The sequence below is a fragment of the Tachyglossus aculeatus genome, chromosome X1 (genome assembly GCF_015852505.1).
Source record: "Tachyglossus aculeatus isolate mTacAcu1 chromosome X1, mTacAcu1.pri, whole genome shotgun sequence".
Classification (NCBI taxonomy): domain Eukaryota; kingdom Metazoa; phylum Chordata; class Mammalia; order Monotremata; family Tachyglossidae; genus Tachyglossus; species Tachyglossus aculeatus.
In genome coordinates this window covers 84810674-84838524 of record NC_052101.1, presented here as the reverse complement: position 1 = coordinate 84838524, position 27851 = coordinate 84810674, and the positions used below count along the sequence as shown (strand labels likewise).

At 54.0% G+C, this 27851-nt stretch overlaps 1 protein-coding gene and 1 non-coding gene across 6 annotated transcripts in view; both read left to right on the top strand.

The window, feature by feature from the left end:
* The window catches only part of ATP6V0D1 (ATPase H+ transporting V0 subunit d1), a 98012-nt gene extending 71137 nt beyond the window's left edge, over positions 1–26875 (top strand). For 4 of the 5 annotated variants that reach the window (XM_038739891.1, XM_038739889.1, XM_038739887.1 and 1 more), the window contains 6 exons: positions 5972–6150; positions 12996–13075; positions 22147–22224; positions 22515–22691; positions 24483–24560; positions 25178–26875. In XM_038739891.1, the coding sequence (XP_038595819.1) occupies positions 5972–6150; positions 12996–13075; positions 22147–22224; positions 22515–22691; positions 24483–24560; positions 25178–25339 (754 nt within the window). In that variant the 3' untranslated portion in view covers positions 25340–26875. The remainder of the gene's footprint in view (positions 1–5971; positions 6151–12995; positions 13076–22146; positions 22225–22514; positions 22692–24482; positions 24561–25177) is intronic. The other variant, XM_038739890.1, reaches the window with a different exon arrangement.
* On the top strand, positions 8362–8499 carry LOC119920368. The gene has a single exon (XR_005448119.1). It is a non-coding gene; the product is annotated as a small nucleolar RNA SNORA7 (small nucleolar RNA).
* Positions 26876–27851: the final 976 nt, after the last annotated feature.

Sequence of the window (27851 nt, the reverse complement as noted above, 5' to 3'; positions counted from 1 at the left end):
GTGTCCGAGCGGGGCTCTGTTGGTTCTAGGGCTAGGGCCCTTTGGCCGCAGGTTCTTTCCCGGTTGGAGAGAGCTACCTAGATGGAGGGGTGTCATCCTGATCACTCAGAGCGCCGGCTCTGGATGGGGATGCGGGGCCGGGTGGTCGCGAGGAGTTGGCTCTGCTAATCCATTGGGATTTTGGAATTCTCTCATCACTGTGGTGACTGCAGTTACAGGGCGGAGGCTTTATGGCCCAGAGTCTTCCCATCTTTCCTGCTGGCTTATTTTCCCAAGTGTTACAGGCTGCCTCTGGGCTGAAACTTGAGTATTTGCTCTCACCCCCAAGTTGAGAAATCCCCAGTGACTGTGTTGGGAGCAGCTGGCCTACCCTCTGCCCTGATTTCTGGAATTGAGGGTGGGCTGGGGAAGAAGCCAGGGGAGGGGCAGGGGAAGGAGCTAACAAGGGAAGGAGCTAAAATGTCTATGCTCGCTTCTGCCTTCTCACTGACTGGGCTTTGTTTTCTCCATTGGTCTGAATATAGTGATTTGGAATATGCCCAGTTTGAGAGGGCTCATCCAGATTTTGCCCTTGGGATGTCAGTTATGACATTCAGACCGAGTTCCATCAACTAGAAGCAGTGAGGCCTGGTGGATAGAGCCCAAGCTAAGGAGCCAGAAGGACCTGGGTTCTAATCCCAGCTCTGCCACTTACCTGCTCTATGACCTTGAGCAAATCATTTAACTTTTCTGTGCCTCAGTTCCCCTCCCTGTAAAATGGGGATTAATACTGTGAGCCTCATGTGGTACATGGATTGGGTTCAATGTGATTTTTTTTGGCACATAGTAAATGCTTAAAAAATACCATAAAAAACCCCCTGGAACAACTGACATCCTTCTCCTTCTCCTCCTCCCCCTCCCACCACACCCACCACCATCCAGCCACCCAATCAGTCAGTCAATCAGTGGTATTTCTTGAGCACTTACCATGGTCCAAGCACCATATTAAGGCTTGGGAAAGTACAATACAGTAGAGTTGGTAGACACGATTTCTGCCCACAAGGATCTTAGAGTCTAGAGGGGGAGTCAAGCATTCAAATAAATTACAGATATGCACATAAGTGCTGTGGGGCTGGGGTGAATATCAAGTGCCTATAGGGTACAGCGCTAAATTCATAGGCAATGCAGAAGGGAGAGCGGGTAGTCAAAGTGAGGGCTTAAGCAGGGAAGGCCTTTTGGAGGAGGTGTGATTTTAGAAGGACTTTGAAGGTGGGGAGAGCGATGGTCTGTTAGATATGAAGAGGAGGGAGTTCCAGGCCAGAGGAAGGACGTGAATAAGGGGTCAGCAGCTAGACAAACAAGATTAGAGTACAGTGAGTAGGCTGGCTTTAGAGGAGCCAAGTGTGCGGGCTGGGTTGTAGTAGGAGATCAGTTAGGCAAGGTAGGAGGGGACTAGCTGATTGAGTGCTTTAAAGCCAGTGGTAAGTAGTTTCTGTTTAATGCAACCATGGGAGGTTTTGAGGAGCAGGGAGTTGTGGACTGTCCTTTTGCTGATGTTGTTGTTTGTTTAAGAAAAACTATCTGGACAGCAGAGTGAAGTATGAATTGGAGACGGGAGAGACAAGAGGCAGGGAGGTGAGCAAGGAGGTTGCAGCAGTCCAGGTGGGAAATAACTGATTGGATCAATGTGGGAGCAGTCCGGATGGAGGGGAAGAGATGTATTCTAGAGATGCTGTGAAGGTAGAACCCACAACATATTGTGACAGACTGAATATGCAGGTCAAATATGTGAGATGGAGGATGGTGGTGTTGTCTGTGGTGATAGAAAAGTGAGGGGGAGGCCAAGGTTTGAGTGGGAAGATGAGGAGTTCTGTTTTGGATATATTACGTTAGAGGAGTTGGTAGAACGTCCAAATAGAGGTATCCTGAAGGCAGGAGGAAATGTGAGACTACGGAGGACAGACGTCAGGACTGGAGAGGTGCATTTGGAAATCATCTGTAGGTATGGCAGTGGAAGCTGTGAGAGTGAATAAGTTCTCCAAGGGAGTGGGTATGGCTGGAGAATAGAAGAGGACCCAGAACTGAGCTCTGAGGCACCCCCACAGTTACAGGGTTGGAGGCAGAGAAGGAGCCTGCGAAAGAGACTGAGAATGAGTGGTTAGAGAAATAGGAGGAGAACCAGGAGAGAACAATGTCAGTGAAGCCAGAGTTAGATAAAGTTTCCAGGAGAAGGGGGTGGTCCACATGTTGAAAGGCAGCTGAGCAGTCAAGGAAGGTTAGGATGGAGTAGAGGTTGTTGGGTTTGGCAAAGAGGAGGTCATTGGTGACCTTAGAGAAGATCATTTCTGTGGAGTGGAGGAGGTAGAAGCCAGATTGCAGGAAGTCAAGGAGAGAATTAGAGGAAGCAGAAGTCAGATTGCAGGGAGTCAAGGAGAGAATTGAAGGAGAGAAAGTGGAGACAGTGGTTGTAAGCAACTTGCTCAAAGAATTTGGAAAGAAATGGTAAGAAGAAGGGCAATAACTGGAAGGTACCATGGGGTCAAGGGAGGGTTTATTTCGGATAGGGGATTGCATGGGCATGTTTGAAAGGAGTGGGGGAGGAGCGGTTGAAGATGGCAGCCAGGGAGGGGAGGAGGGAAGTGTTTTAATAAGGTGTGAAGGGATGGGTCAGAGGCACAGGTGGAGGAGGGAGATTTTTTAAAAACGTGGTGAAAGATCTCCTCTTCAGATACTGCTGGGAGGGATTGGAGAGCCAATCAGCCTAAGAGGAGGGTGGGACTGGAGAGGTGCAGGGGAGATTTTAGGGAGATCACATCTGATACTTTCAGTTTTATCAATGAAATAGGTAATTACGGGCAAGAGGTGGGGAAGGTGGGAGGAGAGCGGGGATTTGAGGAGGGAGTTAAAAGTTTGAAATAGGCCCGCCCAGTAGCCACGGGAATCAATAAGGATGGAGAAATATTGTTTCTGGGTTGGGGAGAGGGCAGAGTTAAAGCAGGTGAGACCGCTTGAGTTGGATGGGGTCAGCCTAGTATCTGGATTTTCAAATGGGTCATGATGACTTTGGAGAATTGGAGGGGGTCGAGAGATTGGAGATTTCTGTGGGACAGTGGGACTGCCCCCTGTCCAAACCTACCTCCATCAACCAGGTGTGTGGCTGAAAATGCTGGGCCGGGAGCTGAGGGTCATACTTATTGTATTTGTAAAGTGCTTACTATGTGCCAGTCACTGTACTAAGTGCTGGGGTGGATACAAATGTAGCTGAAAATGCTGGGCGGGGAGCTGAGGGTCATACTTATTATTGTATTTGTAAAGTGCTTACTTAGTACAGTGACTGTACTAAGCACCGGGGTGGTTACAAGCAAATTGGGATGGACACAGTCCCTGTGCCACGTGGGGCGCACAGTCTCAATCCCCATTTTACAGTTGTGGTACCTGAGGCACAGAGAAGTGAAGTGACATTCCCAAGGTCACACAGCAGAGAAGTGGCAGAGCCTGGATTAGAACCCATGTCTTTCTGACTCCTATGCAGATGCTCTATCCACTATGCCATGCTGCTCTGTGACTCCTCCAGCCATCATCCTCCCCCTCCCTTCATCCTCCTCCATCTCTTTCTCCCTCCTCTCCTCTTGTGACTGCACAAGCGTGTCTCCTCCTTCCACTAAACTGGTCTCTGGAAACATCCCCCTTGGGCTGCCTTGGTACAGAGAGTGTTGCTGCTAGATTCCGTTAGCCTCTTATTCTCTGACTCTTTGGAGAAAGCAGTGGAGCTATTTGGCTTGTCTTGTCTCATTGGAACAGTAACTACTGTTTATTGCTTACATATGGTTTCCTTGTCAGATCGCTCACCCTTTCGCCGGGTCGGGCTGACGGGCTGACCAGGGGAAAGCCCAGATTTTCATTTTGTCTGGTGGTCAGTACCACGGTACCTTTGCCTCTTTGGCCCGCCTCAGAAGAGGATGTTGGACTGTGTCTCTGAATCACCGTTAGCGGTTCCCCCAAGCTGGCCTGTTCTGGGATGGGTCTGGTACAGGCACATCTGCTCCCTCTCTCTATCACCTCCTGAGAGGGCTCCCGGGTCACATGACTTCAGGGAAGGCCTGCTGCCGGGGTGAGAGGACACCTACTGGGTCAGCTGTCTGGGAAGCCTGAGAGGATGGCTGCGTTTGGTCTCACCCCCTTCCCTCTCATTCCCTGCCAGCTCCGGGTGGGGAGGAGAGGTGGGGTGAGTGCAAACCCAGGGACTGGTGCTGGCAGCCAGGTCCCAACGCCTTCGGGCAGAGGTTGGGTGGTGGCTGGGGGTTAGGAACCAGTCTGCTGGGCCCCCGACCCCTGCCTCTGCTCCTGAGGGACTGACCGTCAGGAGGATGGACGAGGGGGAAGGGGACCAGCTGTTGGGAATGGGGGAGGAAAAGAAGGGAACTGATGATGGCAAGCCCCCAGCATAGCTATACCTCGCTGGAGTTGCCTGGGGCTCCTGTCTGATGGTGGATGGAACCCTGGATCTGGCCAGTCTTTTGATAGAACAACCACAGGGCTAAGCCTGGGCCCCTGGAAGAGGGGGAGGAGTGGTCTGGGAAGGCCGAGAGAAGCCACATTTTACCTCTTGGGTTTCTCTGGTCTCTGCAAATCCTTCAGCTCGCCAAACCTCTGCAGTGTTTTGCATTTGCCCAAGGGCTAGCATCTGGTACCCCAAGTGCCTTGTCGGCCTTTCCTCCTCATTTGGTCAGGATTCTTCTCCCAGTTTCAGGCAAGCCAAGCCTGGTGACTCTGCCTTCTACCCTCGCTGTGGTTTCCCTCTCCCTCCCGGCCCCCACCAAAAGCCTGGGCACTGAATCTCCAGGGGCTGCCAACCTTCCGAGCACTGCGTGGCATCCCGTGCAGATAACTGAATGTGGTTGCACTGGCGCGGGGCTGGGCCCAATAGGATTCCCGGTAGAGCCAGGCCCAGAGAAGCTCGGTGTCTCCCCCAGGGCAGGTTGTCAGGACAGGCAGCTGCATAGGGCCCGTGATTGGTGGGAGTCATTCCTAGGGGGACTCACAGAAGTGAGCGGTGTGATGGCAAAGCAGATCTCGCCCCTTAGGATACAGGCAATCACTCAGTCAATCGATGATTGATTTGCTCAATCAACACACTTATTGTGTGAGCAGAGCACTGTACTGAGAGCTTGGGAGAAGACAGTATAACACAGTTGGTCAACATCTTCCCTGCCCCCAAGAGCTTACAGACTAGATCTGGACAGTGAAGGCAATAGGCATGACCCCGGTGTCTCGTTTAAGGAGCCGCTTTCCATTCTGGAGAACCTGAGCCACGAGGAACCTCTGGCCTGGGGATGTGGGCTTTGCAGGTCTCTCAATTCCTCTTTTTTATGGTATTTAAGTGCTTACTTTATACTAGGCACTGTACTAAGTGCTGGGGTTGATACCAGCTAATCAGGTTGGACAGAGCCAATGTCCCACATGGGGCTCACAGTCTTAATCCCCATTTTACAGATGAGGTAACGGGGGCACAAAGAAGTGAAGTGACTTGCTCAAGGTCACATAGCAGACAAGTGGTGTAAAGGGATCCCTAGCCTCTTGGGACTTTCACCTGGAGCTCCAGGAGCTTCAACTGGAGTTGTTTGAAAGAACAAAAGTACTCCACCACCTATTGGGAGTTCCACTGCTCTCATCTCCCTTTCATTCATTTATTCAATCATATTTATTGAGCGTTTACTGTGTGCAGATCATTGTACTAAACGCTTGGGAAGTACAAGTTGGCAACATATAGCCTCTGTTGGCAGAGGCTCCAGACTGAGCTGGACGAGGAGCCACGAGCCAAAGTCATCTCTTCAGACCCACTGAATGTCTAGAGCCGGCCTTGCAAGTGATGGGAGAAACTGGTTCTGATTCCCTGGGTCAGTCCGTCGAGAGGCGCCTGCCTGCTCCTTCTCTCTCGTAACAGTTCTAACGCCGAGCATGTGTGACTTTGTCCCATCCCCCACCCCCGCAGGTACAGTTATATGATCGACAACGTCATCCTGCTCATCACAGGCACCCTGCACCAGCGCTCCATTGCTGAGCTTGTGCCCAAGTGCCACCCTCTGGGCAGCTTTGAGCAGATGGAGGCGGTGAACATTGCCCAGACACCAGCTGAGCTCTACAATGCCATTCTAGTGGACACTCCTCTTGGTGAGTCATGCCAGCGGGCAATGCTGTTCCCCTCCCGCCCCTTGGCAGGGTATCTGCTAGACCTGGGGATTCTGGGGGACACTAAGGTGGAAGCCTCTCGGGGTATGAGGGGCTTGGTTTAGAGGGATGTCTGCCAAGGATCTCCAGTCACTGCTGTGGGCCCGAAACCTCTGTAAGCAGTCTCCTTATGTTCCCTCCTGCCCGTAGCAACAGGTCTGGGGCCCATGGGAAAGTCTTCTCCCAGAAACCACAGTGAGTCGAGCAGGGAGGGGGCATTGGTTGGTGTGGGGAGGTGGGGAAGGTTGCTTGGGATGCCAGCACCAAGTGACGGATCTCTGCCCAATCCCTCAGCCTATTTTACAGTTACACTGTTGCCCCAGGAGTTGGGCTATGTGCAGGAAAGCTTTGTGTGAGATTTCCAGGCAGACCTGGATCTGGGAGATGAAGGTGAGGGTGATGGGAGCAACCCTGGTTTCATTCAAGGAGCAACTCATCCTGCCCTGCCATCTGGAAGGAACCCATGGGTTTGAGGTTGTGTGGTCTTTAAGGGCTGCCCAACTCCTGTTCCTTTAGCAGGAGAGGGATCCCAGTCTTATTGGGCCCGCCATCTGGAACTCCCAAAGCTTCACCACCTCCTCTTCCTCCACTGATATCTGAGGTCCCATTCCACCCTGTGGGCTCAGTGAAGGAAGTTCAGCGCCTGGGGAGGCAGCCTAGTTCAGTGGAAAGAGCACAGGACTGACATAGTAGTAGTAATAGCATTTATTAAATGCTCACTGTATGCAGACTGCTGTAGTAAGCGCTGGGAGAGACTGCACAGGTGGAAATTAGACATAGCCTAGTGGCAAGACCACAGGCCTGGGAATCAGGGGACCTGGGATCTAAACCTGGCTCTGCTTCTCACCTGCCCTGTGACCTTGGGCAAGTCACTTAACTTCTGCGCCTCAATGTCCTCATCTGTAAAATGAAGATTCAATACCTGTTCTCCCTCTCCCCTAGACTCTGTTCCCATGTGGGACAAGGACTGTGTCTGACTTGATTCTCTTGTATCTACCCCAGTGCTTATTAAAAGCGCTTGGCACATAGTAAGGCACTTAAATACCACAATCGTTGTTATTATTGTCATTGTCATCATCATTGTTGTGATTATTCTAATCTCGGATCTTCCACTTGCCTGCTGTGTGACCGTGGACAAATCACTTTTTTGGGTGGGGGGTTTGAGGGGCAGGGGCGGGCATTTGTTAAGTGCTTACTATGAGCCAGGCATTCTGCTGGGGTAAATACAAGCTAATCAGGTTGGACACAGTCCCTGTCCCATATAGGACTCACAGTCTTAAATCCCCATTTTACAGATGAGGTAACTGAGGCAGAAGTTAAGTGACTTTCTCAAGGTCACACAGTAGACAAGTGGCAGACCTGGGATTAGAACCTAGGTCCTTCTGACTCCCGGGCCTGTGCTGTATCCATTAGGCCATGGTGCTCTTAACTTCCCTGTTCTGCAACCTTCTCAACTGTAAGGTGGAATACAATACCTGTTCTAACAATAATAGTGGTATTTATTAAGTACTTACTATGCACCAGGCACGGTACTAAGTGCTGAGATAGATACATGATAATCAGGTTGGACACAGTCCATGTCCCACATGGGACTCACAGTCTTAATCCCCTTTTAGACTGTGAGCCCACTGTTGGGTAGGGACTGTCTCTATATGTTGCCAATTTGTACTTCCCAAGCGCTTAGTACAGTGCTCTGCACATAGTAAGCACTCAATAAATACGATTGATTGATTGATTGATTTTACAGGTGAGGTTACTGGGGCACAGAGAAGTTAAGTGACTTGCCCAGGGTCTCATAGCAGACAAGTGGCGGAGCCAGAATTAGAACCCAGGTCCTTCTGACTCCGAGGCCTGTACTCTGTCCACTAGGCCACACTGCTTCTCCCACCTGCCCTGGGACAAGGACTCTTTATGAGCTTATTATCCTGTATCTACCCAGTGCTTATCACAGTGTCTGGCACATAGTAAATAATAAATACAGTCATCATCATCATCATTATTATTATTATTATTAGCAGGAGGAAGGTCCTGTCTGCGGTCCAGCCAACCTTGGGAATCCAGCCAAGCTTGGGAATGGGCAGAGGGAGGGGAGAGAAAGAAGAAAGCCCTATCTCTGGTCAATTTCATTTGTCAAAATACAATAATAATAGCATGCCCAACTCAGGATCACATCTGGAGAGTTTCCAGTACTCTACCAGTCTTGGCTACGGGAAGGAGAGTCAAGCAGAGGCATACCCATTCCATTCCTAGCTTGGGCAGGGGCTAGCGAGTAGAAGACAATCTGCTACAAGTCACAATTCACTGTGCTGGGCAGCAGCGCCATGGGAGAGGGTTGAGGGTGGAGAGTCAAGTTTACTGCGTGGAAGATGGCAGTGATAAACCACATCCATATTTTTACCAAGAAAAATGGATACACTACCAGAACGATTGCAGCTATAGGTGGGGTGTTCTGGAAGAGACGTGTCCATGGAGTAGCTATGGGTCAGAAACGACTCGACAGCATAAGACCAGACAATAGCACTGTACTAAAGCATTGAGTGCAGTAATCTGCAATCAATCAGTGGTATTTATTGAACACTTACTGTGTGCAGAGCACTGTACTGTTTGAGGGAGAATAGTGCATGAGAGTTAATGGTAGATAATGTTCCCTGCCCACAACAAACTTTCAGTCTAGAGGGGGAGACAGCCATTACTATAAATAATTTATAATATATAATTTTTAGAGCTGTACATAAGTATTGTGGGGTTGAGGTTGGGACAAGCATAAAATTCCCAAAGGTCACGGATCCAAGTCCAAAGATGGCACAGAAGGGGGAGGAAGCCAGGGAAAGAGGGACTTAGAGAAGGCTTTTTTGGAGATGTGACCTTAATAAAGCTTTGAAGGTGGGGAGAGTGGTGGTCTGGTATATAGAGAGGGGGAGGGAGTGGGAAAGGGGTTGGCGGCAAGATAGATGAGATCGGGGTACAGTGAGCAAGTTGAAGGTAGAGGAGCAAATTGGGTGGGCTAGGTTGTAATAAGACATCAGTGAGGTAAGGTAGGAGGGGGCGAGCAGACTGAGTGTTTTAAAGCCAATGGTCTGGAGTTTCTATTTGATGCGGAGGTGGATGGGCAACCATTGGAAGTTCTTGGGGAGTGGGGAGACATGAACTGAACCTTTTTTTTGGAAAATGATCCGGACATCAGAATGAAGTATGGACTGGAGTGGGGAGAGACAAGAGGCAGGGAGATCAGAAAGGAGGCAGATGCAATAGTCAAGATGGGATAGGATCAGTACTTAGAGAAGCAGCGTGGCTACTGGCTAGAGCACAGGCCTGGAAGTCAGAAGGACCTGGGTTCTAATCCTGGATCCGCCACTTGTCAGCTGTGTGACCCTGGGCAAGTCGCTTAATTTCTCTGTGCCTCAGTTACCTCATCTGTAAAATGGGGATTAAGACTGAGCCCCATGTGGGACATGGACTGTGTTCAACCGAATTAACTTGTATTTACCCCAGAATTTAGTAGTGTCTGGCGCATAGTAAGCACTTAACAAATATATTTTTAAATGTAGTAGCATTTTGGATGGAGAGGAAAGGGCAGTGTTTAGCAATGTTGTCAAGGTCTCGTCTCTAAAATGGGGATTAAGAATGTGAGCGCAATATGGGATGGGGACTCTGTCCAACCTGATTAGCTTGTATCCACCCCAGCGCTTAGAACAATACCTGGCACATAGTAAGTGCTTTACAAATGCCACAGTTATGATTATTAAGGTAGAACTGAGAGGGTTTTGTGACAGATTAAATATGGGTTGAATGAGAGAGATGAGTCGAGGACAACACTGATGTTATGAGCTTGTGAGATAGGGTAGTGGTATGGTCCACAGGGATGGGAAAGATAGGGGAGGACAGGGTTTGGGTGGGAAGAGAAGGGGATCTGTTTTGGACATGTTTAGTTTGAGGTATCAGCGGGACATCCAGGTAGAGATGTTCTGAAGGCAGGTGGAAATGCGAGGAGAGGTCAGGGCTGGAGATGTAGTTGTGGGAATCAGCTGCACAAAGATGGTAGTTGAGGCCATGGGAGTATGAATGAGTTCTCCAAAGGAGTGGGTGTAGATGGAGAATTGAAGGGACCTAGAACTGAACCTGGAGGGACCCCCATTGCTAGAGGGTGGGAAGTAAAGGAGGAGCCTGAAATAGAGACTGAGAAGGAGTGTTCAGAGAGGTAGGAGGCAAACCAAGAGAGAACAATGTCAGTGAAGCCAAGGTTGGATAAACTTTCAAACAGAAGGGGGTGGTCCACAGTATAAAAAGCAGCTGAGAGGTCTAGGCAGATAAGGATAGAGTAGAGGCTGCCAGATTTGGTGAGAAGAGTGTCATTGGTTACCTAAGAGGGGGCTGTTTCTGTGGAGTGAAGGGGGCGGAAACCAGATTGGAGGAGATCGAGAGCATTGGAGGAGAGGGAGATGGTGTGATAATTGGAGGGGGAAGCATGGAATCAAAGGAGGGTTTTTGTAGGGTAGGTGGTAAGTAAGCATGTTTGAAAGCAGTGGGGACGAAGCCATTGGAGAATGAATGGTTGAAGATGGCAGTCAAGGAGGGAAGAAGGGAGTGGGCAAGTGTTTTAATAAGGTATGAAGGGGATAGGGTGAGAAGCACAAGTGGACAGGGTAGATTTTGAGAGGCAGCAAGAGATCTTTTCTTGAAATACTGCATGCAGTAAGCACTCAATACATCACTTTTAATTGAATTGATTAAAAATAATTGTGGTATTTAAGTACAAGCACTGTACTAAGCACTGGTGTAGATAATAATGTTATTTGTTAAGCGCTTACTATGTGCCAAGCACTGTTCTAAGCATGGGGGTAGATTCATAGAAATCAGGTTGTCCCACTTGGGGCTCACAGTCTTAATCCCCATTTTACAGATGAGATGACTGAGGCCCAGAGAAGTGAAGTTACTTGCCCAAGGTCACACAGCAGACAAGTGGTGGAGTCGGAATTAGAGTCCACGACCTTCTGACTCCCAGCCCCGGGGTCTAGTCACTACGCCATGCTGCTTCTCAATATCATATAAGCAGATCGGACAAAGTCCCTACTGCACATGGGGCTCACAGTCTAAATGGGGAGAGAGAACAGGCATCTTATCCACATTTTTACAGATGAGGAAACTGAGGCCCAAAGAAATTAAGTGATTCGCTTAAAATCCCAGAGCAGGCAAGTGCCAGAGCTGGGATTAGAATCCAAGTGTCCTCACTCCCAAGTCCATGCTCTTTTCACTAGACCACTCTGTTCCTCTAGACCAAAGCAACTAGATCAGAAACTCCTTTTCAGAGTTTATAGAGTCTGCAGAGAGGGCTAGGACCAGCCAACCTGGAATGAGAAGGGAAAGGGATATTTATTTAGGTGTTCCAAGCCTGAAAATGAAGAGCGTATGGGAAGCCCCACCATTTCCATCTCCCCACAAAGAGCACGTGGTATCCCAGCCGGCAGCCTGCCGGGAGACAGGACTGGAGGACTCACAGGGGCCTAGGTTAGTGCCAGTGCCATTTCAGACCATTTCAGAGCAGGCTTTAGGGTTTGGGCTCAGACTCCCAGGGTGACCCCCAAAGTAGATCTGACCCTGGTAAGGTAGCCTTGGAACCAACCTGGATTTCTAAGGATCATTGGGGCCACTCCAGGTTGGAGAAGATTCCCACCCCTTCCCCAGACTGAGCTTTTTCTGGAATAGCAGTCAGAGGCCTGGCTGTTTGCCTTGCTACATTCTCTTCCTTGTCATCCCATTTATTTGCTCTCAGGATATGCCCCAGACCCACCATCCACCCAAGGAGTCAGTGTTCCCTGGGCACTTGGGCTTGAACCAGGCTGAACCAGCCTTGAGTCTGTGCCCATGGGTCCCCCATCCCAAAACTACCACCACCACCGCTCCCTAGGGCCTCATCTCTGGAACTCCGGGCCTAAGAGCAGGGTGAGGGAGCATGAGGGAGGGATATTTTCCCAGGGAGTGTCAATAGTTGAGTCCTCAAAGTTACCACTCCACTCATAGCCTTCGAGTTTCTACCGTCCCGAGTATTTCCCTCTGAAACAGGAGCTCAGAGAGATGGGGGCGGAGGGGTAAAGATAATCCGGCCCCACTCCGACCATGGTGGTGGACAGCAATGGGGGAGGCAATTCTGGTCTCTTATGCAAACACATCTTTGGCATAGAGTAAGTTTGTTTTAATACCACAAGCGATTAGATCATGTTATGGCCCAAGCACTTGCCAGATTCCTTTATTTATAGATCAATTTGAGAAAGAAAATAAAAGAAGAAATCATCCTAAATCTACCTCCAAATGTCATTGGTGGGTGGCTAAAGCTCTCTTCCCCAGCCCCTCTTAAGCAGTTTGGGACCAGCCCGGCAGAGAGCCCGGGGAAGTGTGGGAAGGCTTGGGATTGCCTGTCATGGGGTGGGTGGTAGCCAATTCCAGGGGTAGATTACCAGTCAGAGCAAAGTTAGGTTCCAGCAGGGAGGCCAGAGCAACTGCAGCCCTGGGGATACGAGGGCCTCACTGTCGCTGCCTCCTCTAAGCAGTCTGGGACTGGGGACTTGATTGGCATCAGCGGTTCCTGGGTACCAGTGAGGTTACTGAGATAAACGTGAGGCTCCTGGCCTGGCCAAGCGAGGCGACACCTTTCCCACTGTGGCCTGGCTTGGAGGAGATGGCCCACCTCTCTCTCCCTGCTTCTCCTCTGCCAAGCCTCAGCCAGCTAGGAAGACCCACGCCCCAATCCCTCCCCACTCGCTCATAGCTCCCTGTCCATCTGTCCATTTCAGCCGCGTTTTTCCAAGACTGCATATCGGAGCAGGATCTGGACGAGATGAATATTGAGATCATCCGAAACACTCTGTATAAGGTACCCGGGCCAAGGGGGAGGGGGCCAGCTCATGTGGAAGGGTTGGAGGGGGCGGGGGGGCAGTGCAGTCCCAAGTCTCTTCCATTCCAGAGTAGGCCCCGACCTGGGGATCCCAGAGAATGCCCATCCCAGACTGGCGGATGGAAATGGCAGGTCATGGGGTGGACAGACAGGTGGGAGGGAGCTCCAGGTGTGTGATCTGGTGTGACTAAGCCAGTCCCCAGCCAGCCAGGCCCCGTTCCCCCTGGGAGCGGGGCATAATGGCAGCGTTAGACCATGACTGAGAACAAGCTTTCCATTTGGAGCGCCCGGGGACGTGCTATGATAAGATCAGAGCTGTGAGCAGATTTACATGGCGGCCGTGGGCTGGAGCCTGCTGGAGCTGGCTCCTTGCTGCTCTCTGCCCCCTCTGCCAGTTGAGGCAGGCAGGGGCAGCATCTCGTTATGGGAAAAATAACTTTTTTCTCCCTAGTCCCGGGCTGCCTAGTCACAGCGATACGATATGCTAGATGACCTGTGAGAGTGGCGGTCACCTCTGGCTGACCCCTGCCACTCTGAGGTGGGGCCCCAGAGGTCTGGGATAGGACCGTAGCCATGCTGGGTAAACGGTTCCAGACCCGGATTGGTTCCCAGCCCAGAGGACTGTACTGAGGAAATCCCAGCCCCCTTGGGGACTGTGGGCTAAGGTGGAGTTCTGCTCTGGTTCTCCTTCTCTTCTCTCTGTGTGCCGCCACCACCCCCACCACAAAAAAAACTCCACTTCTTTGCCTGCAGTGCAACTGTCCCCTCTCCCCCTGCTCCTCCCTCCTCCCCAAGGAGCTACTTCCCCACTGAGCCCAGCAGGAGCCCATCATGTCTCTGGCTACCTCCACATCCCTGTAGCCACCCGCCTCTCCCTCTCCCCCCTTCCCCTCCATAAAATGTGCTCACCTGATTCATTAGTTCTCAATCCAGGATCCTCCTGGGAGGCAGCGAGGTAGAGATGGGGAGAGAGGACATGAGGGCTGGGTGTATCCCCATGCCCACTTCTGCCCTGAGCTAGTGGGGGGCCTGGCTTTGTGATGTGTGGTGCTTGGCACCTGGTTGATGCCCACATGTGTGAACCCAGCAGCAGCCCTGCAGCTTCTGCCTTTCCTCCTCTGGCTCCATTCCGCGGCATGATTAACCGGCTTGGAGTCCCACGCACCCACCCGGCCTGGCAGGGCTGAGTGCAGCTGGCATTTCCTGCAGAGCCCTTGGCCGATGTACACAGACATGTGGGGCGAGATGTGCCCCCTCTGGGAGCCTGGAAAAACCTCAGCGAATGCGTTTTGCCTTTTGTGTTTGCTCCACGGTGCATGGCCCCAATGTGGGGATCAACTCCGGGACTGATGCCCAGAGAATGATTCGATGCGCTGTCTGAGCCCCGATGCTGGTGGGATGGACTGAGATTGCGGGGAGGCGCCCAGGCCTCCCGGGGGAGAGAAGATCTGTGGGCTTACACCCAAAAAACCAGCTCCGAGCACAGAAGAACTTGGCATTCCAGCCGGCCCACCGAGGAGCCATCCTTCCCCACCGAAATCTCCTCTGATGTGACGAGTGCTGCCTGGGCGGCCTGTCATGAGGCCTGCCCGACGGGGCCAGCTTACTCTGAGCGTGGGCTGCCTCCTGGCTGCTGAAATCCAAACCCATGGATGGCAGGACTGCTCCTTGCTGCTCCATCAGGTCCAGGAAGGAAACAGCCCCAAGTGCTGCTGGGGGCCTTGTCTGGTCTCCTGTGGGTGAAGGAAGGGAGGCCAAAGGGGTATCTCTGAGGAGGTGGGGGGCAGAATTCAGGCTTCATTGATATGGCCTGGGAGGTCAGAGCATCCTTCCGAGGCAGGATCGCCTGGTAGCGATGAGGGTGGAGGATGGGCCTGAAGGGCTTTGGCTCGGGACATTTGGCTCTTGCACTTCTCTAAGAGGTTAGGCCAGCTGACATTGAGGTCCTGTATTTAGGGAAAAGTCCACTGCTGGGATGCTGGGATTGGGGCTGGGATGACTTGGTCAGCAGAAACAGAGTTCCTCCCGAGGCCAAAAGGCTGAGCCGCAGATGGGTGGAGACACTGACCTACTCTGAACAGCATAGCCAGGGTGGCTGAGGAGACAGGGCACAGCCACTCCTTAGCCCTCAGCTGTTCTGACCCTACAGGGTGGTTGCTGGCCCTGGAGGGGCTGGCGGTTGGGTGGCACTTCAGTCTCTCGGGGTGACCGGGGAAACATTGCGATTGACCTCTGTTGATCCACTGCGTCAGGGCCCCAGCTCTGGAGAGCCGTCTGCTGATTTTATTGACCTGAGTGTCCGCTCCTCTCCACTCGAGGGGAGCCAGCTGGACGTTCCTCCACCTTACACAGCAGCCACCCCCTGGCTCACAGTCATTCCAGTTGCCGAGTCATCACTGCTTTCCAGGCTGTCGGCAGCAGGGTGAACACAGCGGGATTGCAGGCCCCAGGTGGAGGGGGCAACGCTCTGGTGACTGGGGAAGTGGAACAAGTTAGCTGGGGATGGGGAGGACCCAAAAGCTACTCGGCAGACCCCTGTCCCGAGTGAACTGGGTGGGAGCCCTGCCTTTTCAGCCCCCGTGATCTGGGCATGGCTCATTTCCTTTTTGCGGACTCTGACCCACTCCCTCCTATGGTTCCCCCTCCCAGTCCCCAAGGGTGTGGCCTCCAAGGGAACGGATGAAGAATGGGAGGTAGTGATTAGCTGGGGAATCTTCTACCCCATGCCAGGATGGCATGGATGCCTTTGTCCCACCCTTGCCGAGCTCTCGTGGGTCCAGCTCGGTGGCTGGCTGGGCTGCAGCTCAGCAGGGAGGGAGGGTCAGAGGGACCGGGCTCCCAGTTCTGTGGGTCAGCTGGAGAGAATCTGGGAGCAGCCTTCCTAGCCATCACTCGTGAGGAGTTCTCAGCGGGGAGCAGCCCCCCTGGGTTGGTCCAGGGGCTCCAGGTCAGGACTTCGTAGGGGTGGAGCCTGAGGAGCCTTGGACTTCTCAGCTGTGCTGTCTCCACACCCTGGGGTGGAAGCTGCATCCAGCCAGTGGAGCAGCGAGAGAAGGCCAACCGGCGCCAGCTTCCCAAGGTGCAGGGAAGGCCCCCTGGATACCTAGAAGTGATGGGTGGGCAGCAGGCCTGACCTGGTCACTTTCTGTCTGCGGCCAGCCGGGGTGAGAGGAGGCAACAGAGGCACAGCCTGGTCATCTGTGTTGAAAGCCTACCCCGCGCCCCCTTCCCCTACACACCTCAGCGGAGTTGCCAGGGAGCGAGGGAAGTGGCCTGGGAGCCAGAGGGCTCTACGACTTGGCCACAAGGGGGCGTAGCTGCTGTTTCTTCTCCCCCCTTCAGCTGGTACTGCTCCTGCTGTCACCGGCAGCTTGGAGGATTTTGTCCGAGTCTACTAGGACCCCTGTTCCTCTCCAGGGATATTTGCCCAAGCGAGGAAGGAGGTGGGAAGGAAAGCCACCTCCCATCCCCATCTTCCCCTCCACCCCCAGATAAAGCCTTTCTCTCTGCTGTGGCAGTTGCCAACCAGCAAGTCAGGGGAGCCTCCTGCAGGCAGCCAGGAGGTCCCCGAACCACTTGCTTCCCAGCACCCAGGAAACCAGGGGTAGGGGGCGTGGGGATGGGTCACCCAGGCGACTTTGTTCCCCTCTGAGGTTCATCCAGACAGGCAACCTAGAGATGCCCAGAAAGCCCCAGCACCTGTCTGTCCTGAGCTAGTGGGCTAGGTCCACTCTGCCATTTGGAGAACCTACATGTATTTACGTGTGTGTGTGTGTGTGTGTGTGTGTGTGTGTGTGTGTGTGTATATGAGAGAGCCAGCCCTATCCTATTCTCACTCGTGGGTGAGTGTGTGACTGAAAGGGCCAATGCTGGGCCCACAATCTCTATCACACTATGCACACACATGGACTGTCCCTTGTGCTCCCATGTTTATTGTTTGTGGTGCCTGGTGTGATTTTTGCTCTTGCCTCCTTATCTCACAATCCTTTTGAAGCTTCTGCTTGAGGAAAAACTGCTCCTTCCTTGACTGCAGTATACCTCGCTGGTCTAGCTGTGGCAGCTGGCTCCCAGTTTTCAGTTGTGTGACTCTGATCTGAGGCACTGTTTTGTTACTGCCCATAGACTGTTCCTCTGCCGTCATTCCTTTCAGTTTCCCAGTTTCTGCACCCTGTACAGCAGCTGTTGAGATGCTTTATTGTTGTCCATTAATTCTGTACATACAAACTCACACACACACTCCACTCCCAGCAACTCTCACAAATCCAGTCCATGTCAGGACCCATGCTCTATCAGGTGAGAAGTGGCTAGGTCTCCAGGCCAGTTCTCTGTAGTCCTGCTTGCTCTGGGGAGACGGAGCAATGGGGTAAATCGGCTGGGGAAGAAATGCTACTTCCAACTCCATTACTAGGACTAGAAACCCAGTCCCTGTGCCTCTCTGCTGTGACCCAGGCACCTCTCCAGGCCCTTCTGGAGTTCTTTCCAGGAAGAGTTCAAGCACCACTTCCCAACCCAGCTGCCACCTCGATCTGGACACCACCACCCTGCTCTGGCAGGTACACATATACTGCCTTCGCACCTGGCCACCATCAGGGACAGCGTCCTCCCCTCACCCTGCCCCAACTCAACTGTTGACTCAGGCTAATGATTGTCTGTCTTCCTACTTCTCCCCTACCTGGGGTGGAGGGTGGAGATGTGGAGAGTGGATAGCCCATTCAGGCGACATCAGACTCTGGGCCAGGCCTGGGCAGAGCAGTTGCACTTTGGTCTGGTTGGAGACAGGGAACAGAGCAATGCATGGGAAGCTTATTTACCCAGCTCCTGCCCTTGGCAGGGCTGGTTCCAACCAGCAACATCAGTCCCTCACCCACCCTGAGCACTAAACTGGCTCATAAACTCAAGGACCAACTGCATGGCTTGTGACGTGCTTTCCCCCCACCCCGTCCCCAGCCGCAGTGGCCAGAGATGAGGAGATTAGCCTTGCTTCTGCCTTCTAATAGCTATGAATTACAGGCAGCTGATCCAGGGTCTTCTGGCCAGGGCTGCAGAGAAAAGAGGGCGAAGGGGAGCTGGTTCTCTGTTGGGAGGAGGGGCTGGCACCTGTCCATCCTGGCTCTCTGGCCTGCCTAGGAGAGCTGGAAACAGGTGTGACACGAAGGGAAGGGCAGAGGGGTGTTGTTAAATATCATTTCCCTAGAGCCCCAATCCTAGGACCTTAGTTCCTTTACTTCCTTGCCATATCCCAACCCACCACCCTCTTCCTCAAAGGGCCCAGTGCAGGGGTTCAGTGCTGGGCCACCCCAGCCCTGTTGGCGAAGAGTATGTGCTCAAAGAAAACACACAAAGGCACCTCTGCCCCCTTTATCTCTGAAGGGGGATGGGAAGGGTAGGTGGGTGTGGGTGTTTTCTCTGTTCATTTTGCTCTTATTTTTCCAATGGGGGATTTTGTGGGGGCTGCAAGGAGGCTGTTGTCTTTGGTGGGTTTGGGGTCATGGGATGGGCTCCTGATATCATTTTGCCAATCAGGAGTAGGAAACCAGTCTCCACAGATGCTCCCCTCATCAAGATTTAATGAGATGACCAGATTTTTTTTAATTATTATTATTTTTTTAGGGCTTAAAGAGGGACGGGGTGAGGTTAAAAGGGTCAGGCCCAGAGGAGGGAGAAAAAGGGAAATGGGAGAGATAGGAATAGGTTGGGGACTTATTGGCACCAATGAAAGGGCCATGACTAGTCTGCCGTGGGCCACTGCTGCTGTACCTCAATCACCTGCCAGTGCTGGCAGCAGGTGCCGGGGGGAGGGCAACAGGAATCCCTGGTGTGTGGCCACCCAGCTGCACTAAAATCAGCCCTCCAGGTCACGACTAGGAATTTCCAGGCAAGTCAGAAGTGCCTCATCCAACCAGGCCAGAAATGCCCGTTCCCACCTGCAAGAGCCAGTACAGCCACAAGTAATGGCTGCTCCTGCCACTAAAGGAGAGAATTCTTCCTCCTCTTAAGGGGTGGTCCCAGCAGCTACCACCACTGCTGCCATCCCCACTATAACTGAGGGGTTCTTTCCCACCACCCTGGTCAAAAGCAGCAGTGCCCACTTTGGGTCTGTTGGAATTCAGGCCAAATTCCTGGGTGTGAAGTAGTTAGGCATCAGCAGTGAGTGAGACCATGTGTCTTTCCCGCCCTTGGTCATTTCACCCTACTGGATATGTTTCCGGGTCCCAAGATTGAGTGGCGCCTTCTTGCCCCATTCCTGTCTGGCAGTTGCTCAGTCTGGGGTGCTCAAGGGAGGCTAGGATTACTGCCAGCCAGGACACTGGAGGTTGGGCAGTTTTAGGTTTGGGAGCAAAGTCCCTCTCCATCTTCCCTTGGTCCTCGGGGAGACAGTCCCTCTCCTCTCTCTCTGTTCCATATCAGACAGGCGGAAGAGGGCAGAAATGTCTTTTAGCTTCCTGATTGGAAAGAGCAGCAGACATGGTAGGGAAGCTTACCACACCTGGAACCTGTTTCTCCCTCAAGTCAGTGTAAAAATGTCTCCTCCCCTTCTCTACATCCCCTTCTTCACATCCTCTCCTCTCTTTCTCCCCGCCCCTGCACACCCCCACCCAACACTAGTTTCAGCAGGAGCAAAACTTGCTTCTGTCGGTGTGCAACTCGGGAGGGAGTCTTCTATCTTCATCTCTCCTCAGCATTCAGAGGAGGTGAATGACAGGACTCTGCCTATCTCTTCTCCAGTGACTAAAAATGCCCCACCTGGGACAGAGAGAAAGTCACTGGTGACCATGGGCATGTCCAAGCACAATAGTAAGTCAGATGGCAGACTGTAAAGGTAGTCAGTGGTGCTTCTTGAGTGAATGGCAGGCGATGTAAATCTCTGCCACAGTCTAGAGAGAGCAAGCTTTCTTTGAGACGAATCTGCCCTGTGCTTTGAGCTTCTTTCTGACTTCTGTTCATACTGCCTCTGGCTTTGCCCGTTCCCAAACCTGTCCCTAGCATGGGGTCAGTTCTCTGGGATCTTGGGAATTCACTTAGGGGAATTGGCTCTCCAAAGAGGCTAGGAGCCTGCCAGCCCAAGGCCCTCATAAATGGGTTTGAAGCGAGCCGTTCACCCGCTCTGCAGAGGGAGTGGCAGAAGCTGGGACACAGGAATTGATTTGTGGACAGGATCTCAGGTTGGCGGAAACCACCCCAGCAGGTTCCGTTGCCTGTCCTTCCCACAGTGCTCTTGCAGATCCAATTTGCCCAGTTTTGCAAGTCAAGAGGTGACTTATTCATTTATATTTTTTGTCCTTCTGCGGCAGCCCCACCCAAACCACTCAGTGTTGGCGGAGCTGGTTTTTGCTCTTGACTTCATGGCCAGTAATCCATGTTCTTCGATGGGAACAGAGCTAACAGTTTGGTCACTAATGCTGAGTGGAGGAGACTCTGGCTCACTGCCTAGTGTTTGGCCAGAGTGGTTGATGGCTCTGAAGTCCAGGGCCTTGGTTAGGCGGTGTTGGTTCCCAGATGCCCTCCTATAACCTTGCCACTCTCCCAGCCTAGTCAGCCAGCCACAGTCAATCGTATTTATTGAGTGCTTACTGTGTGCAGAGCACTGTACTAACAGCTTGGAAGAGTACAGTATAACAAACACATTCCCTGCCCACAGTGAGTTTACAGTCCAGAGGAGGGGTGAGGCCCAGAGGAGTTGAGTTCCAGTCCAGAGTCCCACTGATGCTCTGGTGGACATTATATACACCCTCCCCCCAACACACACACACACACCCTTTCCTGGCACCCAACCTTCTCTCCCCTAACAAGGGCAGAGAGCACACCAGGCTTGTGAGCAGCATGGCTGCTCCCCCAATTTCTTGGGGCGTAGCTTCTCGGGGCTTCCTCTTTGGAGTCCTGTTTTAAGCTTCGTGGGGTGAAATTGGATAGGAACAAGAGCCTGGGTTGTTTTTTTGTTCCCCCACCACAGATTGTGACCCCGGTTCCTCCTTCCAGGTCCAACCACATGTTGGCAAAGATGTGACTTTTAGGACTCCCACCTGGACTTTGGGCTCTGCAGCCACCCAGTTAGCAGCAGGCTGGACCCAAGAGCCGAGGTGGGCCCTGTCTTACAGACTGGGACCCTATGTCTGGCTCCTGTGGGTGGAAAACAGTAGAATAACAAAGGCCTGACTGGTCATGCCAAGTCAGGAATCATTACGGCGTGAGGAGGACTAGGAATCATTTGAAATTTTGTTGTGCTGCCTGCTGGCCATGGCTTCTCGCAGACAAATTAAGGGGGCAAATCCCCACCCTGTTCTCCAGAACCATCTCCTGCCCTAGCCAGGCTAGCAGGGGAGCGGAGAGTGGAGGAGAAGGGGGTTGCTTGAAAAAGCTGATCATTACTGTGAGGGCAGGACAGGCTCTCCACAATAGACCCCACCCCCACCAGCTCAACCCAAGCAAGCCGTCTTTTGGGAAGAACTGGAGAGCTGGCAGGCCTGGGCTTGGGTGGGGTGCAGTGGCAGTCAGAAAGGCTCAGTCAGGCAACAAATGGCTAGTCTCATTCCCCGTCCCTCTCTGGCCACGTTCGCACTGGGACTAAGTGAAGAACAGCCCAGTTCAAGCTCCAGCTTCCAGGCAGTTGGAGGATTTGGGTCAGCCAGTCACTGTAAGAATGACGGTGGTGGTGAAGGGGACGGGTGCTGGGAGTTGGAGAGTGGGGAAGTTTAGTCAGGAAAGTTTCCTGGAAGAGGAGGCCTGGGACGACCCCCCTCTAGACTGTAAGCTCGTTGTGGGCAGGCAACTCTGTTGTATTGTACACTCTCAAGCGCTTACTACAATGCTCTGCACATAGTAAGTGCTCAACAGCATTGATGATGATGGATGATCAATTTGCAGGAGAAGGGTGGTGGCTGGGTACTGGTTGGCCTGATACAGGGATCCCTGTGACTAGAAGGAAGAATCCTGGACTCTGGCAGCATGGGGACAACCAGGGGAGAGAGCTGAGTGCCGGCGGGGCTGGGCCTTGAATGAGCTCCGTGGTCCTGACTCAGCCCTCCTGGTCTGGCCCTTGCCCTGTCCCGCAGGCGTACCTGGAATCCTTCTACAAGTTCTGTACCATCCTGGGAGGCACCACCGCTGATGCCATGTGTCCCATCCTGGAGGTAGGGTGGCACCCCCCTTTTCCCTGTCTGGGTGACCAGCAGGAACCCTGGGGCACCCGCAGCCTTCCTGGACTCTCCCCTGTGCCCGCCTCTGGCCGAAGGAGCTGGCAGAGGGAAGCGATGGAGGGAGAGAAGCAGGGAGGGAGAACACCCTTGAAGGAGGCCCCACCAAGGGCCCAGGGTCACTACCCACCATGAAGTGTGTCAGAGGGGGCGTGTGGCTCAGCTGCACCTTCCCCCCGGCCCATCCCCGTCAGCCCCTCGGGTGTGTCTGGGTGTCTGTCCCCCAGTTCGAAGCAGACCGACGTGCTTTCATCATCACCATCAACTCATTCGGCACGGAGCTGTCCAAGGAGGACCGGGCTAAGTTGTTCCCACACTGTGGGAAGCTCTACCCCGAGGGCCTGGCCCAGCTGGCCCGGGCTGACGACTATGAGCAGGTCAAGACTGTAGCCGACTACTACCCGGTGAGCACACACACTCCCCCCCCCCCCCCAACCTTCCCACCCATCCATCTCTCCCCCTCGGGGTCCTGAGAGCAGTGGGGCAGGGATAGGCCTCCCCCAACTCACCTTATCCTGCCCCAAGCTCTCTCCCTACCCTAAATGGCTGGGCCTGCTGCCCCCAAAGCACCATGCACTTGGTCGCTGACCCCATTCCCTGGCCCGATCCCCTGGGGCCACCAAGAACCCGCCACCTATGGCTGAGGGGGAGGCAGCCTGACCTATTGGGTTGAAGATGAGACTGGGAATCAGGATTCTCTGCCCCTGAAACAGCCCTCATCTACTCTCTGAAGACTGCTTGAATTTTCCCCTCCTGCAGCTCTGGGAAAAATTACACCCAAGTTTCATGGCCCTGGCCCCAGCGGGTCAGTAGGACATCCTGAGCCAGCTCAGGTCTGAGGTGCCCCTGTCACCCCCACCATCCAGACCGTGGGAGCACTCCCCTCAGTGGGGGCTAGTCTGCTAAACTGCCCAAGTCAAGTGGTCTGGGCTGGTACCTCCAAAGAAGGTGCCCTGCCCCATCTCCCTCAGAGCTGCGTGCTGGGCGCTCAGGGGCTTAAGAAGATAATAATAATAATAATAATGGCATTTATTAAGCGCTTACCATGTGCAAAGCACTGTTCTAAGTGCTGTTGCAGACTGATGCCCGAAATTGGATATCTGCAATTAGTGGGGGCCCTGAAGGAGCAAGGCTCTCTCCCTCCCTGCCTTCCCCCGCCACCAATCTTCTCTCTCTCCCCATCTCCCCTCCCCTCTTCTTTTCTCCCTTCCCCCTGGCCCTCTCCCTGACCATCTCTGGTTACCTCTGTAATGCTCAAGATCCTTTGCAGCTTTAGTCAGGATTCAGATGCTGCATGTGTAATTGGACTCATTTTCCCCTCTCCACCGCCCCCTCCACCGCCCCGTGAGCCCCAGGAGACCCATCTAATACATGGGCCTGGGCCCCAGCTGGCTCAGTCAGAGCCTTTAAACTCTGGTGTCAGGATTAGACACTAGATTGTAGCTGGGGTGGCTTCCCACATAAAACTGGGAGCTTCTTGAGGGCAGTGATCGTGTCTACTACCTCTGTTGTATGCTCCCAACCACTTAGTCCAGTGCTCTGCACAGAGTAAGCACTCAACAAATACTGGCCCTGCGCCCTAGCCCTCTGGCCTGGCTTCAGGGAGCCCCCACGACTCCAGAGTGTGGGTATTGTGATGGGTCTAGGTTGGATTCCCAGCTCCAGTGGCAGAGAGGCTCGGTGCTCGTTGGTACCCACTCCACATTACCCTTTGGAAATGGCCCGGGGTGTGTGGGGTGGGGGGGCTCTGTGGATTCCCAACCCCTAGATCTGAGCCCTGACCTGGCAGTTGCTGAAATGTCAGAGGGCCAGGGCAACATAATCTAGCAGCTAGAGCTGTGAGTCTGGTGACCTAGGGTTTGATCCCCAGCTCTGCCTGCTGTGCTGCATGGCCTTGGGCACTTTACCTCACTGGGCCTCAGTATCCCCATCTGTCCAATGGGGAAGAAAGAGTCGACCCTCCTGGCCTGTCAGGGGTAACCCCTGTTGTGGAAAAGAGCCAGCTAGGCAAGGAAAGTGCCCCGGCCCATTCCCCTCTGGTTTTCGGGGCTCATGGCCGGTCGTCTAGATGTGGTCCAGAAGTGCAGAGCCGTCCCCTCTTTCTGCCCTCTACCTTGACTGAACCAGGAAGTTGGGGGTTGGTGAGGGGGGCTTTGAAAGGTGAGGGTGTTTAACTTGACCCTCCCCTCCTGTAGGAATACAAGCTGCTGTTTGAAGGAGCTGGCAGTAACCCTGGAGACAAGACCCTTGAGGACAGATTCTTTGAACACGAGGTAAGGAGGCCATCCTAGCCTTGGCACTGGTGGGTCTCTGCCCCTCCCCCACTTGGCAGGAACCTCTGCCGCTGGCTGGGGTGGCTGCCCTGCTTTGTGTCCCTGACGGCCATAGTATGGAAAATCAGAGCCCCCCAGGAGGGACCTGAAGGCCCCTGACCTGGCCAGGGAGGGACTGTGGTCTTGGGTTCCTCCCCTCATCCAAAACCCAGTGCATTTAGGAGGGGTGGGGGGGGTGGGGAGTGGTGTTTCTGGGATATTTCTGGCCTAGAAGAAGAGTCTCGGAGGTCTGCCGGCCTGTCTGGAAGGGGGCAGGGGAATGGGCAGCTCAGCCCAGGTTAGTCTAACGCTGTGGTTCCAGGGCAGCTGGCCAGGTCAGAGCAGGTGAGTGTCTCCGTGCCAAGGAGGGGCTGGGGCCGAGCCCGGTGTTGGAAGCTTGCGCAACCTGTCTGCCCGGGGACCGGCCCCAGCCGGTCCAATCAGCCCCGGCCCTCCTGCCTTCCCACGCACCCCACTGCCATGCTGCCTTTGTCCCCGGGCTGGGCTGGTGACCTGCGGGTGTGCCAGGCCTCTGCAGCAGCCCGGCCCGTCTCCGTCCTTCCCCCCACCCTCCCCAGGTGAAGCTCAACAAGCTGGCCTTCCTGAACCAGTTCCACTTCGGCGTCTTCTATGCGTTCGTCAAGCTGAAGGAGCAGGAGTGTCGCAACATTGTCTGGATTGCTGAATGCATCGCTCAGCGGCACCGCGCCAAGATTGACAACTACATCCCCATCTTCTAGCTTGCCCCAGATCCCCTCCTCCCCACCGCCCCCCCCCCCAACCCTCCCACTGTGTGCTCAGTCTCTGAGCCTCCACCCCCATCCCTGCCTCTGCCCGCAGTTCCCTTGGAGAGCAGGGTGGTGAGGGTCTTGCCAGGGCTGGGGGGCTGAGAGGTCCGGGCGTAGTCTGGCCGGGGAATAAACAGGCTGGCTCGGGACCCGGCCCTGCCCGTCTGTGCGTTGAGTGGTAACTGTCACTGTAATGATCTGCTCCGTGTGCCCTCCCACTGGTGCAACCCGCTCACCGGCTCCCTGCTCCAACTTGCTCCATCTAAGCCCAGGCTTCAGGGATCTAGGGAAAGTTGGGGCAGGGGGGATGGGGCCCAGGGGGCCTGACTCCTCCCTCTCCCCCATCCCTAAGTAGCCTTGTGGCAGTGGTCCTGCTTGTCTGTGTTGTTGCCCCATCCTCTCCAGCCCCACTGGGGGAGAGGGGTCTGTCACCTTGTGGCTGCCCAAAGCCATGGCCCTGTTGTTTACAGCTATTTAACGTCCGCCAAGTGTATGGTCACTGTTTCTCCTCCCCTCCGCCCCCTTCCACCCCAGAGTGGGAACAGGAATGCTGGGCCAGGCTCTGCCCCCACCCAGGTGCTCCTGTTCCTGGGCTGTGACCCTTCCCTCCAACCCCTTTCCCCCACCAAAGCCCCAGCTCACCTGCCACCCTGCCCACCCCTCTCTACTTCTCTTAGGTCTGAGGGTATAGGGCAGGCGTGGCCATTGAAGCTGCTGCCCCTCACCTGCCTCGGGCCCTGTCCCAGCTGTGGCGGGGTTTGGTGGGGAGAGGATGTGCTGAGAGAATTGCCGTTTCTGTCCCCACTGATCAGTGTGTTTGGGCACAGCTCCCCCTTCTCACCCCAGCCAAGCTTCCCCCAGCCTCAGCACCAGGTAGCCCTTCGCCCCTTCACTCCTCCAAGCAGGCACAGCGGCTCCCCAGCTCTGGCTGGGCTCGGGGCAGTCGGTGTCCTATTATAGTCCAGACCTGTTTCTGCCAGGCTGGAGAGACCCGTGAATGTGGAAGAAGCCGTCGATACCCAGGGTAACCTGTGAGAGGGGCCTTGGATTACCCTACTCCCCATCCTCCCCTGCCCCTTCCCCCAGCCCTGGTGGGGGAAGCTTCCCTTGCCTGCACAGACTGGGATTCACATTCTCATGAGAACCTGCAGACCAGTCACAGGCTGAGTCCCCCCACCCCTCCCCTTGCCACTTCCCTTTGGCTTGCTCTGGGCACCAGAGTTGGACTCCCAGAAGAGGTCCTGGGAGCATGAGCCAGGCTGGATGATAGTGGGTGTAGAAGTGTGGGGCCCTTCCTTCCTCTGATTCTCCAGGTTCTACCACCCACCTCTCCCTGCTAGAGCGAGGTAGGTGGGATGGATGGGCAGAGGAGGCCTTCATCTCCCCTCACACTCACATATTCCTTTTCTTTTTTCACAAAGTCTGAATACCTTGTTGGGTTGTGCCCCCCTTTCCCTCCTATCAATAAAGTGCCCTCCTGTGAACCCATGTAGTGACTGACTTCTCCGTTCCTTAGGAAGCGGGCAGACGGGCAAGCCTGGTTGAGGTCGGGCGCAGAAGTCCTTCAGGGCTAGATCGACTTGACCAAAAGGGGTGTGGGGTGGGGGGAAGTGCCTCACTGCTTGGTGAGGGGCAGTTAGGAGTGGTCTGTACCCTTGCCTAGGCCTCTCTTATGCAGCCTATTGCTCTGCCTCTGCCCCCAGGTGATTTCTGGTCCAGCTGGCTATCAAAAGGGGCTGGCTTTCTCCCAAGTCTACTGGGAAACCTCTCCCTATCCCTCAAGCTTGTTCTCCAAGAGACTGGCCTGTTGCTGTGAGCCCGCTGTTGGGTAGGAACTGTATATGTTGCCAACTTGTACTTCCCAAGCACTTAGTACAGTGCTCTGCACACAGTAAGTGCTCAGTAAGTACGATTGAATGAATGGTCCAGGGCCCTGCTGTCCCTCCAGGCTCACCGGGAGGTCCGATAGCAGTGGAGAGGAGAGCACCCGAGCGCTGAGGGCCACTGGTCTCGGGGAGAGGGTCCCCCCTGCATCGCCACATTGCACATACTGCTCCTGGCTGAGGCTGGTGTTTACAAGTGCTGTCACCTGCCAGTACACCCTTCTCCCTCTTGCCGCCCCTCCCACCCCCCGCCAGCATTCCATAGTCTGTTCCTTCCAATCCCAACTCCCTCACTTCCCCTGCCACCAGTTGCAACGTAGCCAGCCCCTACCACCTGTTCTGTTGTGTGGCAGATTACAGGAGCCACCTTTCTCCTGAGTGGAAATCCTGACCTCCATCCCTGATCCATTCTGGTTTTGGCAGTAATCTGATCTGGTGCCCTCTTCCTCACTGCCTCCTCACCCTTAATGCTTCTCTGCCCTTGCCCCCCGCCCCTCACTCCCTGTCCCATACTTGGAGGCGGGTAGGCAGGCTGCCCGAGGACCCCCCATCATCAGCAGAAGCCAGTTACCTGTCACCTT